The sequence below is a fragment of the Lasioglossum baleicum genome, chromosome 11, assembly GCF_051020765.1.
Source record: "Lasioglossum baleicum chromosome 11, iyLasBale1, whole genome shotgun sequence".
NCBI classification, from domain to species: Eukaryota; Metazoa; Arthropoda; class Insecta; order Hymenoptera; family Halictidae; genus Lasioglossum; species Lasioglossum baleicum.
Genome location: NC_134939.1, coordinates 17733593 through 17753513, shown reverse-complemented (window position 1 = coordinate 17753513; position 19921 = coordinate 17733593). Strand labels below are relative to the sequence as shown.

The 19921-nt window shown below is 46.7% G+C and overlaps 1 protein-coding gene across 2 annotated transcripts in view; it reads right to left on the bottom strand.

The window, feature by feature from the left end:
- Positions 1-15754, bottom strand: part of Ets98b (DNA-binding protein Ets98B) — a 65438-nt gene extending 49684 nt beyond the window's left edge. The window contains exon 1 of one of the 2 annotated variants that reach the window (XM_076433949.1): positions 15613-15754. In XM_076433949.1, coding sequence (XP_076290064.1) covers positions 15613-15648 — 36 coding nt within the window. In that variant the 5' untranslated portion in view covers positions 15649-15754. Of the gene's footprint in view, positions 1-15213; positions 15351-15612 lie in introns of those variants that run through there. The other variant, XM_076433948.1, reaches the window with a different exon arrangement.
- Between the last annotated feature and the right edge of the window lie 4167 nt (positions 15755-19921).

The window sequence follows — 19921 nt, the reverse complement described above, 5'->3', positions numbered from 1 at the left end:
AGCAAACGGTAAAAGAATCCAAAAGCACTGTACATGCGTCATCCGGTGCGTACGTAGCGTACTCGCGTTAACACGCTCCCGATGGAAATTATTGCGAAATGTCCAACGATGCGCTCGATACAATTACAAATCGGTGCAATTATCGAGGCAATTATACGTAGGAAATAAACCGCGGTTTAATAGGACTGTAACGAATGTTCGCGGTAACCTTTCGGGTTTACGCGGAGGCAAGGTAATTTATTTACCAGATAATAGTCTGCTGGTGTTTCCAATATCGCGAAGCAATTTCGTCGAATCAAACTGTTGCGCTTTTAAAGATCGCTTCGACGCGACGCGACGCGACGCGCGACGGTGAAACTCTAGTCGTCGGATGAATTTATAGGCCGGGGCGGAGTTATGGACGAGGAGGCTGGATCGCCGACAACAAATTGGAATTCGAGTGGGTCGCAACGTCTCGATCATCTCGATCCTAAATTGAGCCCGACCCGGTTCTCAAATAATAAGATCCACGCAGCACCGATAACACAATGCCACGATCGCATCGAGCTGCTCGGTGATTACAATACAATAGAAAACCGGGATCGTTCCGCGGTGCCGGTTTCGCTTTCGAAACGCGTTTGACAAAATTCAAGACTCGGAAAAAAGAAATTTCAAGAGTCTGAACATCTCTCGGAGCAGAAAATGTATGTACGTGTTGCGGGAGGTCATGGTTATCGATCGGCAAGAGGGAATCCAGCGGATTAAAGTAGATTCGGATCGAGGATTCTTATTGAGATATCAGCGAATGACGCCGCGCCGGTAATGGTGGGCCCTTGGAGCCCTTCTCGGAACCCTTTGGCGTTGGCGGAGAGCACGAGAGAGCGCCTTTCTCGCTTCTGATAGTCGTTCCGGAGCGGATCGGCCTGCATCGGTCTCTATTGCGGCGTCATAACTTACAAACTTGCATTCATGAACGAAACGGTGAGAGGGAGAACGTGCCGTCGTAAATTCTCCTACGGACCCGTGTGTGTAGTGTGTACGCGAACGCGCGGAATCAAAACGCGATACTATAACTTCTCTCGACCGGCGGCGCGGCGGTCTCCTTTTCTCCCTCCTTCTCTCTCTCTCTCTCTCTCTCTCTCTCTCTCTTCCTTGATCTCTCCAGTATCCGCGCGTATGACGCTCGTGCGTAATCCAGCGTTCCCCCGACAGACGTGTTTGATAAATATGAGACGAAATCGTGGTACAGGCGCGAACCGTTCCCAAGATGCACTAAATCTCGCCAGGCGGAAGGCAACGACGCTCCGTGAATTAGACTCGACCGACTAACGAGCCGACTTCGATCTGAATTTATTAATCTCTCGCGTGTATGTACAAGCCGTGTGAATCGATACGTCGCCGTCCTCGACGACTCCCGAGGTTGCGCAACTTTTCCACGGAGAGATCTTGTTGGCAAATTATGCCAGATCTGTTTCTCCGCTACAGGCAATCGCCGCCAAACGTACAGCGATAGATTCGATATGATCCTCTTGAAAAATCTGCGAGACTGTCAATTTTCTAATACTTGTTGGCAAAAGTATATTCTGAAAATTTTATTATACCTAACTCGGACCATCGATAAAGACGGCCTTTTGGAAGATAAACTTAGAGAACACACTATATTCTCAATTCCTCTACTGGATAAACTATCCTATCTTGGTTTTACTATATCTTATAACTATATAATAATTATCAAACATAACTATATCTTGGTTTTATATTCGCGCGCGCTAGGAATTCTTGGAATTACTTTATTTCGTAACGTCACAGAATTCGAACAGTATCAAATCTGTATCGATAAAATTTCACGTGAAAATCCAATTTAACTCGATTTTAACTTGAATTTCGGAGTAATTATTACAATAGCTGTGGATAATGGTTTTTCGTATAGAGCGAAGAGATCTGAAGCGACCGGTGTCGTTTTTAGGAGGTACTTGTGCGCCCGCGAATTTTGCAACGTCATTAAAAACCGAGATCGTGGCGAGGCGAGGCGAGGCGAGGCGAGGCGAGGCGAGCCGAGATGAGGCGAGCGGAGCGCAGCGCGCCGGATCGAAAAAAAGAAAGAAAAATGAAAAAAGAAGAGGAAAACAGTCACGAGCGGACGAGGCATCGAGTATCGTAAATCACTATCGACCTATTCTATTCAAATGAAACTCGTGTTCTCCCTCTGTACAACGTCTTTCGCCTGATCCCCTCCCCGCGAGCCCGTTATTTCTTTCTTTGTCCGTGGAACGTATCTCGGGATTTTGTTTTACTTAGAATTCCTCCGTTAACGAAAGTATTAGGGGCTTATCTGGTATTCCGAGCCGACCGATTAAATTTGCGATTAAATTGAGGCCATTTGTATTCATTAAGAGGAACACGCTGAACTATGTCGGGACGCTGCTAATGAAATCGCATGATCCCTTACCGGCCTCTCGCGACGAAGCACAATGCGTACGAATTCTGTACTCGACATTCGTACTCGTTCGAGAAACTTATCTTCTACCGAGAGATCGTGAATCGCGCGACAGCTCGCTTTTCAAAAGTTTTCCCGAATACATGATATTGATTCCACTGAGAAATTTCAATTCGGATTCGTAGCCAGTAAGGCCAGTATTAAACGTATTTGCGTCATCAACCCGGTTTTTGCTACACTGCTACACGATTATCATCCCGATATCAAGAAACAAGTTCCTCGCGAGGAAAAACGTCGTGTTGCAGCAAGTTGCAAACGTTTCGGTATCATTCCATTAATTTCATTTTAGACTTTAATGCTACCCGTATTCATTTTCAGCAGGAATATAATTCAATAAATGAAACGGTAATTAGTGGTGTACGTGTCGGAAGATAAGGATTGAAATAAATGTTTGAAAAATGTGCTGCACTTTACGGACCAGCAGCGTCAGGATGCTGTAAAATCTGTATTAACGCAGCTTATACGCGGATAATAGAAGTTTTGATTAATAGCCTGATCGGATTCGGTTAGTCCGTTTGATCAGTATTACAGTTTGAAATAATTGATTGGTGGCTGATAGCGCGGAAAGAGACGCACGCCTGAAAACGCAGCGAACGGAAAAGATTAATTTCGCAATTAGGAGAAATCGGCAAGAAGGACTTTCTATCTAATCGGAAACCCGGTGGTTCGACGCGATTCGAATGTCGTCGGTGCGGTGCGCGGTGCGCGGTGCCCGGAAATGCGTTTCGCGTGCACCTCGTGCACTTGATGCACCGCCTCCGCCGCGCCGCGCCGCGCCGGTCGATCGGTCGAGCGTGAGGCCCGATGCAACAGAGAGAGAGAGAGAGAGAGAGAGAGAGAGAGAGAGAGAGAGAGAGAGAGAGAGAGAGAAATGGACGAACAAAAAGCTTTGAAAACCCGTCCGTTAAACGTGCGTAAAGGCTGGCCCGTATGTAGGCGACTCGCGGACAAGAGTATCAAGCGGCCTAACGGTAAAGCTGCGTACCGAAGAAACTCGATTGCAGCACGACTGCCTGCGCACTGCGTATGTATACCAGGGACACGCATTCGCAAGCGTACACGCTTGTACAAACGCACTAGCATTCGCCATCGGGACCATCCGGACCATCGGTGTCACCGTAGAAAATCCAAACGGATAGAAAATGCTAATTACCGACTGCATTAAATTTCCGCGATACCGCGAATATCGCCACAAATATTCCCCATTCGCGGAAAACAACGCCCGAGCTGCCGCGATAACTGTAAAACCGGGTTTCTTTTTCCTCCGATCGATTTTCGCGGGCTTCCAGAGCGATCGATCGAGCAATTCGACCGTAAACATTTTACGTTCAATGTTCTGCTTCTGTTACGCGTTACGCGCACGGTTCTTCGATCGACGTTTCATATCGATCGTGACTTTCCAAGGTGTGATCCGGGACACTGTACATTCGGAATTCAATTAGACGAACAAATCGTGCAATCAATACGTTGCACGTAACAAAGTAAGAATAAGCCAACTATTATATGGAAAAAAACTAGGCAATTACATAAAGCGATTTGCACGTAATAAAGTAATTAAGCGAGACAAGTTGCGACTGTAAACTTCCGCGGTGATTATACACGATAATGAGAGTAACGAGCGTAATTTGAAAATTGGCGACGAGACTGTAATACCGTGGCAGGAATGCCACGTTTTCTCGTTACTGGCATGCCGAGGCATGATCGCGCGGGGATCTTGATAATTCATCGAACATCTGGGAAATGATATTTATTTTTCTTTTTGTTCGAGGGAAACGTACCAGCGAACGATGACGCGTGGAATTGCTAACACTCGAAAAAGCGGGCAACAGGAATAACCGTTGCACGGGTCGCATGATTAACAAGCCGTTAATGTTTGCAGTTTCACGTCTAACTCGAAAATGCATGTGCATTCACGGGCATATAAAAGTAGAACGAGGGGAAAGCCAATTACCGCAAGCATTTCTTTCGCACAGACGCGCCGCGCCGCGCCGGGGATCTTCGTTAGACTGCCGACAGCGGTGTGAAAATTAATCAACGATTTGGAACGATTGCAATTTTAATAAACGTCGGACAACTAAAATATTAGGTCGATATTTCAAAGAGTGATTTTTAGAAAATTTTTACATGTAAATGTTAGCAAATTTTGGAATTTGAACAGCGGCGACCATGCAGCGAGTCTTCGTTAAATTAAAAGAAAGAAACGTCGCGATTTGAGTACGGCCGTAAAACACGCGTTTAGCAGCGGTTCGTCCGTACTTAGCATCTAAATCACGAACCCGTTTACATTGTGCAGGCCTTAATAATTCAAATTGGCGATTCCTCGCGGCGCGAGCGTGCGAATCGGCCGTTTACACGCGCCGCGTACGCACACTCTCGCCGGAGATAACTGTGCATCGGTGGAAACGCGGACGACCCTTCCTCCTTGAAAGCGGACTTATCTAAAACATATAAAAAAGAAGAGGAACGTGTAAGCATCGTTCACGATCACGCGACATTCCTTCCTCGAAATTAATATCGCCGGTGACAAGTTTGTCATCGTTAAGCTGCGGAGAAACTTCCCTCGCGCCGAGGAAATTCGCAGGACCCTCGAACCAAACAGGAATTTACTTCCTCTGTGTCAAATGGAATTTATTGCAATTACTGCTAATTACTGCTAATCGTTGAATCCTCGGCAGAGAGGAGCTCTGTCAAAAATATCCAATCGCCTGTGATAAAGTCTCTCTTGCTCGGCAATCACTAGTCGTGCGTCAATTTTCAGAAACTGCGGTCGAAAGTATTTTTTTTATCGCGTAATAATTATTGTTTACTTTATTCGATATGTTGATATCTAATCAATTACTAACATTTAAGTATCGTTCCGAGGTATTATAATATCAATTTCATATTCATACAAAGAGAAAAAAATTCATACAGAATATTGAAATTATTCTAGGTTGGAAGAAGTGTTTAATTATCGAGTTAAAGGGTTAAATTGTACATATATCATAAAATCCGCGGTCTAATATAATCATTTGCTGTTAGTCTGTGGAGGTTCATGAATTAGAGAAGAGAAAGGAACAACGGAGAACAATGCGAAGAATGAACTTCCACAGAAACTGGAGTGTCGTTTGTTCAGCAGCAGAAAATTCAAGTTCACCGTGCACTCGATGGATTAGACGGCAACGCGTCTTGCCAATTATTTTAGCAATTATCTCGACTGTTTCCAGGGAGACCGGTGTTCGCGACAAGCTGAGGTCGATGGTACAATAGCAATTTCCGTCAACGTTACCCGCTTCGCACCGGCTCGCGTCCTAATCGCGACTAATTTGATTTCAACGGCGATAACGCGTTGTCTGGTTGCAGCGGTTGGCTCGCGCACGTCGAAAAAATGCAACGGCTTGCTGCTTGCATTGTGAGCGATACGGGGACTGAAGCGCGTCTTTGTCCGCGGATAAAAATAAACGGTGCTCGTTACGGGTGGAGGATATTTATTGGTGCTGTTATTATCTCAATTTGACCGTTTCGCGAATTGAAATTCCGCCGTGATAATGTACCCTCGTTTCGCAGAGAGACGCGCGACGACAACGCGCCGCGTCCCCTGAACGCTCACTCGCGGACGAAAGCGGACGATCACCAAGACTAATGAGCCTGACACGTAAATAATTATGCACAATAAAACACTGTTGGCTCACCGCGAAAGGAAAGAACGACCCGTTTTCGGATCGTTACTATCTGGATTGCGTCGAGAAACTCGCGCCATTTATTGTTCGACGGCATAGCGACCCCGGCCTTTTTAACGAATGAATAAATTCCATTTATTTTTCGCGTTTCTCTCGTTCCGGCTGCTCGAACGCTCCAATAAACTCGACTCGAACGCGTTTTGAATTCTTTTAATTGGCAATTACTCGCAGAATTTATGCAGGTTTAAAATCAAGATTATTGTTTACTCGATCGCTAGATATAGAAAAATCATTTCTGTTGTATGTATGCGAGCCAAGGTGTTCGGCGATAAACATGTCGGGAGAAAAAGGCGAGCGACACGCTGCGCTGTAATGTTTTGAAACGGCAAGCAAAAAGAAAATGGCGGGGACGGCGCTAGAATTTGACCGAACGGAAACTTTCTTCCATCGGAACGGTACTCGCTTGGGAAAAACCGTTTTAATGAAAGCGGCGCGGCGTGCTGCAATAGAGCAATAAAACCACGGCAGACCGTGGCAACTACGAAAACGGTATACAGAATTTGCATTAAGGATAATGCGATGGGTTAGTAACTGGAACAACGAATATTGCGCTGCAACGCTGCAAACTTTCGATACGTATCTATTAGCGATATCGATCTATCTGCGAAATCAACCTGTTCAGATTCCGAGATTCCCGTTGTTCGAGGTAAACGGAAACAATATTGCCCACGATATTCTTTAGAAAGTCTTCGAAATTCCTCTCGCTTTTCGTTTCTACCGGTTCGAGAAGAAAGATCGGCCGTTTTTCGGCGGTTAGAAAGTACAATAGTACTCGGGCAGGGACGCAAACGAAGCACTGTTTTCCAATCACGTGCGATAATACCGAGCTAAACGGTGCTCGTCGATTATGTAGCGGCGTTCGACTATATAATAATGCGTGCATTAGTATTCCGGCCGAACCCGAGGAACGATTCTTTCAAGCAATGGAAACATGGCCAGTCCAAAAGGAAAAGGAAAACTGCTCCTCGTTTTCAGCGTGCACGGCCAACTATGAATAGAGCGACGCTCTTTTTATCCATTCAGAGAGCACGACAAAGTAGGCTTCAATTACTAAATTATTCGAAAAAGGTTCCCATGGATGCCCCAAGCCTCGAACACCATGGGAACCCCTCGTATCCCTCCTGTTATTCCACGATCGCTACTTCAACTTTTTCGAAAAATCTCTCAATATTTCAATTTTAGGTAAATTCGATTTTCAATGAAGCTATATTCAAACCTTCTGTGCGCTCTCAATTTTTAAATAATTTTTACATGAATGCGCGCGCGCGTTGGCAACAGCCATAGATTATAAACTATTACACCTGCAATATTTCAGAGCGAGGCATGAAAATCGAGAGAAAAATTTCGCGGATCTCGGACACCGTCCGAAGAGCCTAATGGATCCGCGGAGAGGCTTGGGGTTCTCTCTCGAGCGTGTCTCAGCTAAAATTGATGATGCTATCCCGTCAGCAGGACTCGCAACACGTTGCACCGGCCGCGGCCGGGCCGCTTATTGTTTCACGCGTGCACTTTTGCATCGTTCTGTCTTCCTCATCCGGATGCGCGAGAAACGGTCGCTGGGATCGCGGAATCCGGTCGCACTTGGACACGTCTTACGTTCGAACGTCACAGAACATTAACCGTGAGTGGCCACTCGCTGCTGATTCTCGCGAGCTAGTATGCGCGCGCGTCTCGCTATTTACCTCTGTGCTTTCTAAAGATGATATGCAGCGGTGGATGCACACGCGTCGGACGTCCCGCAACAAGAAAAAAAAGACCCCAGGCGTTTCTAGTGATTCGCTCGACACGATTCTCCGTCGAGTAAAAGTGCGAGATCGACTCGTGTACCGGATGATGATCGTCGCTATTAACCGCTGACTCTTAGAAAGAATCACGCTGCAGAATAGATTGTAATCGGACCGAGAGAGAGAGAGAGAGAGAGAGAGAGAGAGAGAGCCAGAGTTTTGCTAATTTAACAAGTATTCATTTACAAAGTTTCAATTGAATTATACATATTATGTATATTGCAATTGCATTATATAATTCGGACCTTCCGCTTAATTTAATTGCTAATTACGCGAATCACGAGTGTAATCGAAATACAATGTACACCCGTCCCCCAATTTAAGCGAATAAAAAAAGACGTGTACATTGTATCTGTAAATTTGATAAGGTTCCAGAGGTCACACTACTCCTAATGTTTTCCGTCCTTTCCGCGTAAATTTAGGTAAATATAGGTAAACTTACGGAAATGTAGGTAAAAGTTCCGCGTAAATTGATTGACAAGATGTTTCAACAAAGAGTGCCCATTAAAATTAATTTAAAACTAGCTGACAATTGAAAAAAGTGAAAAAGTATGTGGATTGCATATATTTATGAAACGCCGGAATGACGAAACGACACGTTTGCAGAGCGTGAAATATCGCGTGAAAGGAACAATACGGTAACGACTGTGATCCCCCTGGCGTGGATCGAATTAGCGGCAGAAATCTGTTGGATCAGCGTTCGCGAGACGCGTGAACGCGTGGACGCGTGGACGCGTGCGCGATCGTTCCGCTCGGGTCAATTGTCTGGGGGAATTCCAGTGCAATCGCGAAAGATGAAAAGGTGTTGTGTGCGCAGCAAACGAGGTGAAAGTAAGAGGCGGACGCGCAAGCAAGTCTATATTCAAACAATGAAACCTTGAGTGTATCGCTGAGCGCTGCGCGCGGTCCGAGCGCTGCAAAGGCCACGTGGTGGTGAGCTCTTATCGAATCGATTCCTACGATTCTTGAATCAATAACGCGATTCCTCGGACGATCGTGGAACGAATGAATTATCCGCGTGCGTTGAATGAACGAGAATAGCGCGGGATTACGAAAATAAGATTCAGAGCCATTTAGATCCTGAGATCTATGACGAAGATAGTAGTAAAAGTGGGAAATACTCGTCGCTTTCTAATTCTGGGATTTTCCAGGGTTAGACATAAGGCAAGCATGCTGTGTTATTTCCTCGACAGTCTTACGTGATTCGATGTAACGCGAAGCGGGAAAGTTTAGAGGAACAGTTTAAGTTTTCGGTTTCAAGTATTGTTGGGGAGATCTCGTTTATTGATTTCTTCCACTGAGAAAGAGATTCAAAATAGAGGAGGCTACGGATGTCGGTCGTGCTTCGAAATGGGCATAGCCTCCTTAAAGTGGTCTAACAATAAGTGGCCGACTCACGCGAGGATTCCGCTTGCAATCGCGTGATCGCGTAGCAGAGGTCTACGCATTCACGTAGAACCCCCAACGGAGAGCCATTCAGTAGTCGGGGTAAATGAAAAATCCTCGAGAGTTCTCTCCCTCGGAAGAAAAGTACTACTCTCCAACTATTTTACAGGATACGTAAATCAATTTTTTCTATACGAAATGTGTTTGGATACCCGTCACGAATTAAATGGATGCAACGTTAAATTTCATTTTCAGTGGTTCAGATGCTTTACGAGCTAGACCAGCCATTCAGTGAACAGATTATAAGTAGTTTCTGTGTGGAACGCGCGAGGCAACTTTGTTAAATTGCTTTGATTTCGGCGAGTTTTTATGGTGCTCTGGCCGGCGCGGCGGTGAACGCGTTAAGGCCGCCGCGCTGGAGAAGAAGAGGACACGAGCCTGTTGAGCGACAAGACAAAGAATCTCAGCTCGTAATGGCTGCTGTAAATTTCGCGTTGCCGAGGCCGAAACGGAACGACAGATGGACGAATGGACGCGGGACAGAATGTGCGAAGGGACTTTTGAGAGATTGAGGAACGAGACGAGTCGACAGGAGAGACACCTGGTAACCTTTCTTCTCGAGTCAGATGAGGAAGCGGCGATAGCACGACTATCTGCTCGGCAAGAACCGTTTTGCAATGCCATGGATGGACTGTGGTCTCTATTTCAAACAGCTCTCGCTTCGAACAAAACTTATTTTCAATTTCACCAATCGTGTTTTTTTTATGTATTGGACAGAGTTAGACCGCGCGGACACGTGTGAACGAATACGAAGACGCTAATGTAAATAATTGCGATCGAGGATTGCGGTAAAAGTACTCGTTGGCTGAACGAATAACAGTTCGCACCGTTCGCTCGACAGCCATAATTTTTCAAGATGGAAGCTGCATCGTCGTCGTCCATGCGAGCGAGGCTATTTCGATTTCACACGGAAATCGTGAGAACTGGCGTGCTTTTCGCGTCCCTTCGTAGCCGCCGTAGCTTTCTTCCATCCTTTTTCCGTTGGTTTTTCTCCCCAGTGTCTCTCGCAATCGATCAGCGTTACTTTCTCGATAGGAGCGCGATAACGATCGAGGAAGGGGCGATCGACCTTTGAAGTTGCCTTTCGAAAATCGGCCGGCTCTAGCCTTGCCGAAGCAGCCTCGACCTCGCGCGATTTAACCGTAGTAATCGTACGATTATTACGATTTGCGTCAATACCGACCACCCACGTGTGTATACGCACACCGGCCGCTGATTAATGCCCCCGATTTCGGCCTCTACATCGATCCTAGATCGTAGATCGCGGCTCGACACGCGAGCCAACAATGCTGCAGCGTCGCTTTTGCCGCGCCGCTCGATCCGAGCACCGTTTTTACGTTGCGCAAACTACATACTACCAACAGATTTTCAGGCCTTTCTATCGATATTTAAAGATGCCATTGATATATTCGCCGGTACGTTAGTCTCCCGACACTAATCGATCCCCAGTCAAACCGACTCGCTGGATCACAACAGTGTTTCCATCGATCCGGCCGATTCGATGAGTCACGAATTTCGCAACCGAACACACTCACTCGAAATGCCCGGATTACTAGGAAAATTATTATGCGAACCGGTAGACCGGCTCTATGCAAATCGTGAAATATCTCTCGACTATTTATACGGCGTAGAAATTAAACCGAAACTGGTTTCTATAAATATAGACTCTGACAAATGGGAAAGAAGACGGTGGATATTCACCTCTTGTAACCGAGATACAATTGATTCGATACAAAATTAATAGAATATAATCGCCGGTAGATAAACATGTTAAAAGTGTTGGCCGATTGTTATGGTCGGCATGTCTCGAGTCTACTACAGCGGTAGCGAGCCCAAAAAGAGGATCAACGAGTCGCGAAGAGATTTCTCGAATAATAAAACATTTTTCCAAAGGCCCGGTCGACCTGGCGGCATAAAAATTCGACGGCACCGGTATGCGATATAGGTGCCGCGCTGGGTAGAAACGTCTCGGGCTCATGCTCTGAATTCCTCGGATCTAAGAATCTCCGGTGGCGAGAGAAAGCCCGAAAACTGCCGTATGTAAATAATTGGCATTGTTCGCGACGTGTTGTAATGATTGTCGGTGTTTATCGTGGCCTCGGTTGACGCCGCGGTAAATCGCGGTAAATCCGCGTGCGGGTTTTTGCGAGTGAAAAGTTCGCCGGAGAACAAAGGGGGTGGACACACCTGAGTAAAACACACGGCGAATGGTTTTGTCGGCTTGGTGCGCGCGTACTCGGGCATTTTTTTCGCCGGCATAATACAGCGAATTCTTCGGGTCCTTGCCGGCCGGCCGGCCGCCCGCCCGCCCGCCCGCCCGCCGCGGAGCAGCAGCGTACCCGCGGGTAAAGGGGGACGCGAAACAAGCGGGTAAAAGGGCAAAAGGGGACCCGGTACGCTGCTGCTGCTGCTGCTCCGTTCCAGGAAAGTCGGGAAGGTCGGACCCGCGCCCGCGGTTCTGTCTCGTTTTCTAGCAGAAACAATTGAAACAATGAATTGCGCCGAAGAATTTAATCTGATCCGATTGCACGTTGCACGTACGCCGTCTAATTAAATTCAGGGACGCAGCGAGCCACGCCGCGCCACTCGCCTTCTCTCCTCTCTTATGTGCTCGACGAAACTGTATCGTCTCGGGAATATACCCTTTTGCTCTTCGTGCCCGCAGTGACACAATAGTTGTTCGAGCGTGTCTCGCTTTTAGCACGCGCGTTTTTCCACCTTCCACTCGGACTCGAGCAATCTCAGCCGTTTAGCTAATCCTTTTCCCGCTTATACTCCATTCGTCAAACTTGACTAAAAGTGGTCGCAAGCGTTTACAAAGAATTTTAAGAAATCACCTGCCACAGAAAATATTCGAAATATGTACGTAGTGTCCAACGAAAGAGAACGAGGCCACTAGAGCGATCGATAATAGTGTCCGAAAATGTCCTGTTGCTCAAGAGTAGACTGGGATCGTCGTAACCGAGCAGATTGGAATGTCTTTCGAGTCAAATTCGATCCTGTATGTGTAACCCGTTCGAGGTCAATCGAATCCATCGATACGTCACGATGACTGGATCAATATCGCAGCCCGGTTACGTGTTCACTTTCAACTAGTTGTAACAACAACTGTAAACTCTCCGAGGCAATGTTGTAACATAAACATCCGAAACGGGTTGGTCGCGAGTTCCCTAATCTTTTATTGTCTCGTGAAACGTCCGAGCGTCGCGTCGCGTCGCGTCGCGTCGGTGAAATGGTAAACGGAGGAGCAGCAGGCCGATGGACGCGCAAGGGAGAAGAAGGAACAAGGAAAACCGCGATGAAGGAAAAGACGAAAGAAAGGGAAGTGGACACACAACCCGCAAAAGTGGTGTCGTGTTGTGTGTCGTGCCGTGGAAACGAGCCTGGCGCAATTACTACGAGAGGCTGCTATCCTCGGACCAGGAACGAACGACCAACCACGCCCTCGCTAATGCGAGACCGGACAGGATTTCGAATTGCCTCGGCAAGGACATCAACTATATACAACGCTCGACACAAAGACCGGCTAGCGAGATTTTTTAATTACACCCTGTTTACGCGGTCAGCCGCGAGAGCATGCCTGCGCTCTCCGTGTCCACGTAGCTGCGTTTCTGACAATCGGATTTATGATGCGCGCCAGAGCTTCTGTCTTTGCGCGAATCCCCTTCCTTCCTTCCTTCGCACTCAAAAACTACGAACCTTCATTCTTCCCGCAGGGATGCAAGAGCGACGGAACTCTAGAAGATCCTAACTTCAAGATCATTTTCCGTAGGACACACGCTTTTCATCGAACAATATAAAAGGACGTGTCCGGAGGAGACCAAGAAGCAAGAGAATGATTCGAAGAAGCTTAGGCTCGCGTAATTGGAATCTCCACACACTGGGATTTACATATTAATTTACAATTCTCCGGGATCGATTGAATTTCCGATGGCTATCGAGCGCGGCCGTGCGTCAGGTAATTAATTTTTAAGAGCATGATTTCACCAAGGGACAGGTTACATTGTTATTCGCGGGATTTCCGCGGTAAGTGATGCTAATGATGGATCGAGTACAATCGTAGAATGGTATGCAGGATGTGGACTGGTTAATGAGTTCGGGGATCTAGAGGACTATTCGATCCATAGAAGCTGGAGTAACTACTCGAGGGACGACCACGTCTGAAATAAAAGGAAGGCTGTACGCGAGAACCGAAGGTCGCACGTAACGGGCGCGTAGTAGCGAAATTTTAGATACATCTAATATGCGAATATGGTAATGTAAAATTCATGTCGCCGAACCATATAGAGCTCTTTCATGAATACACAAGTATATTACAGGACATACGCATTAAGCGCTAGACGACGACGACGACGACGACGACGACGACAACGGCGACTGAGAAAAAGAAAAAAAAATTTACGAGCCGCGTACCCAAACGATTTCCATACGATCTAATTGTTCGCTCGTTCGTAAATGAAATGAAACCGGTGTGTCGGTGGTTTTCTTTTTTTTTCTTTTTTTTAATCGGCGGCCAATAAAATCGCGGGACCAGCGAGAGTGTGTCAGGTTCGCGGAAACGGTTTTTATTGCGAGCCGATGCAAAAGTTCCAAGCGTGGGACTGCCATTATTTTTCGTTCCGGGCGAGGTATGTGAATAAGCATTGACAAGCAAAAAGCGTTGACAAGCAACAAATAATTTCAGCGTTCTGCGTAGCGCGGCGAGTTCATCATAGAGGGAAAACGACGAAAAAGATCAATTAATCGTTCTCCCGTATCATTTCTCACGCAACGTTACCGTTCTTTTTTTTCTCGTGCGAGATAAAGCTTTTATACGGCTTGGAAATAATCCGAGAGGCCATCGGGAAGCTATTAAACGCGTCGAAGACGTTTTACGAACTTCGATGTGAAATCTATTGCTCCGGAAAATTGTACTGAAACACTGGGCGAGGTCTATTAGATAAACTATAAACTATTAGTCACCATCGGATTAGAGGATTTTTCAGATTAGCGGGACAGTTATCGGGTGAAATACGAGCAACGACGCGACGCGGCGGGTTTCGAGAATGTGGAAAAAGCAGATTTTACTGGAAAATTTTCCATTGCCTACCAGCCGAGCGAATTTCTCGTGGCTGACCACTACAGAGTTCAGTGGTAGTAGATTCGAAAGTTAGCCTTCCTTCGCGACCATCTGACTGCTTGTGTCTTTCTACGACAGGGCCGTATCTACTTGGCAAATTGAAACGATGCGCTTCAGCGAGATCAACGCTAAATCGGCTCGAAATAATCCCATATTATTCCTCTGTTGTAATATACTTTAGCGCGGCAGCGAGAAGTATTTCGAGTGAAGCATATTCCGGAATTACATCACGATCCAATTAGATAATCGATGAAACTCGATTGCGAAAGTCGACGAAAAGTGAACAGCAGCTCTTTAAACGATTTCTAAATATTTTTAAAGTAACGTAGAAAGTTTCATATGGCGAAATATATTTTCTACGGAATTGATTAACTGTAAACCGCTATTACGCGACGTGCACGATATCGACGCTTTCGCGATCAAAGAAATCGCCGAAAATATTGCACCGTCTCGTTCGTACCTAATTTTAAAGTTGGCGCGCAACGATAATATTATTCGAACTTGGCGCGCAATTTTTATTGGAGGTGCGCGCGAGACGTTCGAGCACGGACACTTCTCGCGCCACCGGATTCGAACGTGTTCCGCAAGGGCAGATTTTGAAAATTGTAAACAATCTCGAGAAGAACCTTAGTCGACGCGTAACCTTACATTCTAAAGACGGGGTCGTACCTGCATTCTTTTGCAATTGATCAATTGACAATAGTAAGAATATATCATTCGGATAAGGTATCTCGTAATTGACGGTGGTGATCGGCGTTCTCGTCGCGTTTATCACCGGCAGCATCGAGCACGATTAATTTATTAAATAGACGTGACGCGGTCCGATAGGCATAAGCAAACAAAAAACGAGGAATGTAATAAAACAGTTAGCACACGTCGTAACCGTCGCGTCGCGTCGGCTCTTCGACGTCAAAAGAATCCAACGTACACACGCGCACACACCTCGCGCACTCCGGAGAGAGAAAGAGAGAGAGAGAGAGAGAGAGAGAGAGAGAGAGAGAGAGAGAGAGAGAGAGACACGTTTAACCACATTTGATTCCCCGCGGCAAACAAAAACAACCGACTCACCGTTTCCACCATATCGAAGCCTCCTCCGTACACCATCTCGCCTCTTCCCCGGTGATTTCCTTAACTATTTTTCACTAGCGACAGTTCGGAACTGGTCTCGATGCCGGTCGAGCTCTCGAACGGAGCTCTCGATCCTCCAACGCGCCGGAAACGCGCGGACCACGATCCCGTTTGTTCGTCTTGGTTCGGCTTGTGTTTCCTCTCCGGATTCGTGCGGCTGGTCACCTGTCGTGTCTTCCCAGCAGCCGCGGTCCGAATCTCTCATCCGTCTCGGCTCTCAGTCTCTTTTTCTCTCTCGCCTTCCTTCTCTCACAATCAGTTGTATCGCGTGTGTCTTTCCGTCTTTCGAACCTCCCACGACTTTTCGAGGCTTTCGTGTGCCGCGTGCGACTGACTGGACCGACTGGCCGAGCGCTAAGCGCGCCCGAACCAACTTCGAATTCGAGTCCGCCGAGGCTGCCCGAACACCGGCGAACTCCGCCGAACGCGAACTCGACCTACTATCTCGCGCCGAGCGCAGAACGCGGAGCACCTTCCTCGCGCAGCAGAACTTCCGACTATCTTTTTCGCAGCACTGACAACAGCCTCCCACCTTCCTCACTGGCCAGATACAACGCACTGTTCCTCCTGCGGACGGTACGCACCAACAATTATCTTTAATATCTTCCTCTTCCTCCTTGTTCGCATCCGAGGGATTTCCGCGCAACTCTCCGCTAACTTACAGAAAGACCGCGCCGCCGCGCCGCTGTGAAAGTACAGGCTCCGCACGCTCGCTTCGCACATTCGCGTTTCCAAGGTTCCGTTAAGTCACATACCACCGGCCAGATTTTTTTTACCCAAACCCGCGAAACGATCAAGCAGTCGGTCGGTCGGGTTAACCAAAAACGAGGAACGTGGTCCTTCCGACGATTATGGCGATTTAGAGGCGCGTCTCGTATCCCGACTCACCTTTGTATGACTGGCCGTGGCGGGACGAGCTCGTTCAAGCCGTCGACGCGACCTACTAACGATCACGCGCATGCGTACCAACACCCGTGTTTTTACCGATGATACCGACCATCCGACCACCCGACCACCCGACCACCTTTCGACCGTGGGTAAAAGCGCTATTTCGATTACTACGGGAAATGCCGTATTTCGACGAGTCACAGACTAGTCGTGAAGATTTATTCGATCTCGATGAGCGTGGTCTTACGGCTAACGAATATCAATGCTAAGTGTTCCTTTTTAGATGAAATCAAATTTCATTCTCGCTTGTAAAATAAACGTAGCCATACAAAAATATAGAAATTTTCTTTCCACTGCTGCGACATTTTCGGTGATAAAGACGTGGTTTCAATCACTACAACTATAAAGAAATAAAACAATTTTGAAAGGCAACCGAGAAAATCGTAATTTAGCCATACATTGAAGGAAAGAGAAACGGATGGAAATATATAATTATGGACGCATTGAAAAAAATGGATGTCCCCGGTATCGAAAATAGCATTTTATTTGGGGGATACTTTCGTATAAAGACAAACACTTTTTGCCCTCCTTCTTTTGCCTTCTTATAATATAATCTCGTTTAGACTCGATAACAAGCGCCCCTTTTTTCCCTTTTAACGAGGCCGCATTTAGCTCCGGACGATAATGCCGGGTCATTTGTGAAGCTCATTCGTAATCTGTAATTTTGTATCGTGAAATACCGTTTAGCGTTTCAGCAGCTTGTCTCCGATAATTACTGCGCGTTTTTTACACGATTGCATGCGTGCACGCATGTGTTCACTTGAAGAATAATTACGCCGATTGAACACTTTGAACTTTCTTTCCCTCTGTTCAAGGGTTTTGCTAAATTTTTGAATCTTTCTTCAAATTTAATAAAAACCCGTTCAACTTTGAATTCTTGTATCCAGGATATTAATGGGGATAGGGATATTCAGGGTGGCGTAATCGTCGGACTGAAAACATAGTAAAAATCGGATAATTATTCAGCGGACGATAGAATAACTGCGAGATTTCGCGCGAGGCGTCAAGCTGTAAAGCCGAACAATAACGATACTAATGGAGCAAGCTATCGCGCAGCATAAGTGTCGACACAGTCGTAACGATAACCGAACGATCGGATTAAGTCCTCGCGAGACGGCGAGAACGGGGAAACCGAAAGATATTATTATCGAGAAGCGCGAAAAGTAACCGATGAAATGCTTTGTTACGGCATTCTTCACGCGCGGGATGCAGCGTAGAATCCGCTACCAGCCTTGATCCGACAGTAAATAACGCGGTACACCCGTGTAGCGGGCTCCTTGCAACGCACTCTAACGATCCGCGCGAGAGCACGCAGGTATTTGCGTGGGCGATTAGTCGGCGATTAGATCCGCGACACGCTTTATGGAGGAAAAGTGGACACAATGGCCCTTTCTAACTTATGGCGGCGCAGGACGATGGCGCCGTGTGCTCGAACGATTGTGAAACGGATTCCAGGCCAGACTTTTCCGCCTGCACCGCCCGACGTGACGCAAAACTTTCAGGAAATTGCCCTCTCCCTACTGCCACGCAATCCACAGGCCCTTTTCGCCCTTTTCGGCTTCATATTCCTCTTTCGTGAGACAGTATAATAAATCAATAAACATAAAAATATTCTATTGTTACATATTTTTTAAAGGCCAGTCATTTTTGACTGGTTTTGGTAGAATTAGCTTCGTCTTAACCTCGGCAGTTCTAGCGTTAACAAGTAGACATGTCGATGTTGCGATTAAACAATTAAACAGACATTTTCATCGCAGTTGTATTATAGATTTTTCCGTCGCGTATTTGTATTGCAAAAGGATGAATTTCGAGTGCAAAACCTGTACATAAGAGTTTCGACAAATGCCGAAGATCGTCCGGCAATTTAATCGGAAGAGGGGACACATGTGCATGGAATCTTTGGCCGGTGCTCGCCTACGGAGCGTTGTATCTTGCGACAAGAACTTCGAAGAGAACGCGTTTGTATCGCACAATTAAGCCGTTGCCGCCCGTAAAAACCGCTAATCGCTCGACTGTCTTCGCAACTATGAATTAAATTATAATTGTGCCATGCATCTGTAATTTGCCGCTCGACAACGGAAACGATCAATCATGTGGCAACAATCGCGTTGAGTTTTTGCAGCCACGTGCGTCAAACCGTAGACATTTTTCAATCTCCCGCGTGTTCGGAGCAACACACCGCACCGGCGCGGCGCGGCGGCGCGACGCAGAGTGGCCGATGCCTGTTGCGCGTAAAACGGAATCGTTTTACACGCGTCTCTTTCGAGAAAGGTGATTTTTGTCCCCCCACCCGAAAACGTTTGTTTCCTCTCCTGTGCTACCGTCAGTTACGTCAGAAACTCTCGGAATTCTTGCGCAATGAATCCGTGCATGACGTTGCGTAGGACACCATGAAGAATTCTGAAGCATGTCGTCCGAGTGATCCACGTGCGATTCACTCTCGTTTCGATTCACAGCAGATCCTTCGCGTGTTACTGCATTCTCGGAGATGTTAAAACGGTATCCACCGAAAGCCTATATTGATAGGATTTTGTGCTGTACCAGAAGAAAGCATAGAAATTTTCTTTCACGTTACAATCTTAAATGAAACTATTAGATGACAATATTGCGAACGACTTGTTAGTTCACAATGCAAATTGCTGTTGCCATTAAAGGTTCCATTAAAAAGTATAATATTTAGCCGTGTACCATAGATTTCTCAAAATTATCCAATAATCACCGGTCGTTAATGTATGAAGTATCGAAAGCAGCTAATTTGAGCGGATCGGTAACACCGTATCGAACGAGATAGCATTTTGGTCTGCCGGAAAATTCTTATGCAAATAGAGGGAACGAACGAAGAGAGATGATAAACTTTACTGCTCTATTGATCTATCTATTGAATGGCTGTTATTGGCCAATAAAAACACTTCGCGCGCTGTTATAGAACCGTTCACGGGCTAACGATCAGACGTAACAACACTCGCGCACGCAGTTTACGTGGCCGTGCATGAATCGGCCGTTCCTCGTTGCGAAAGCTCATATCCGGCTGGGAAATCGAAACGCTCTCGCGCGTTCGGAAAAATCAATTTACGTCGGTGTGACGTGTCGGCGAACGAAATTGTTACGTGAGGAACCACCGTGGATAATGTATCGGAAGAACGTTACGCGGACGAGAGGAATAAAAAGCGAAGAAATGTGGGAGTTGTCTAAGAATGGGAGTTGCTCGGCAGGACTGGCCAGACTTGCGTCACGGGAACGGAAATCGGGGGAGGTTCGCCGAGTGAAAGTCGCAAGCCGATCTGTTTTGCGCATTTCTTTT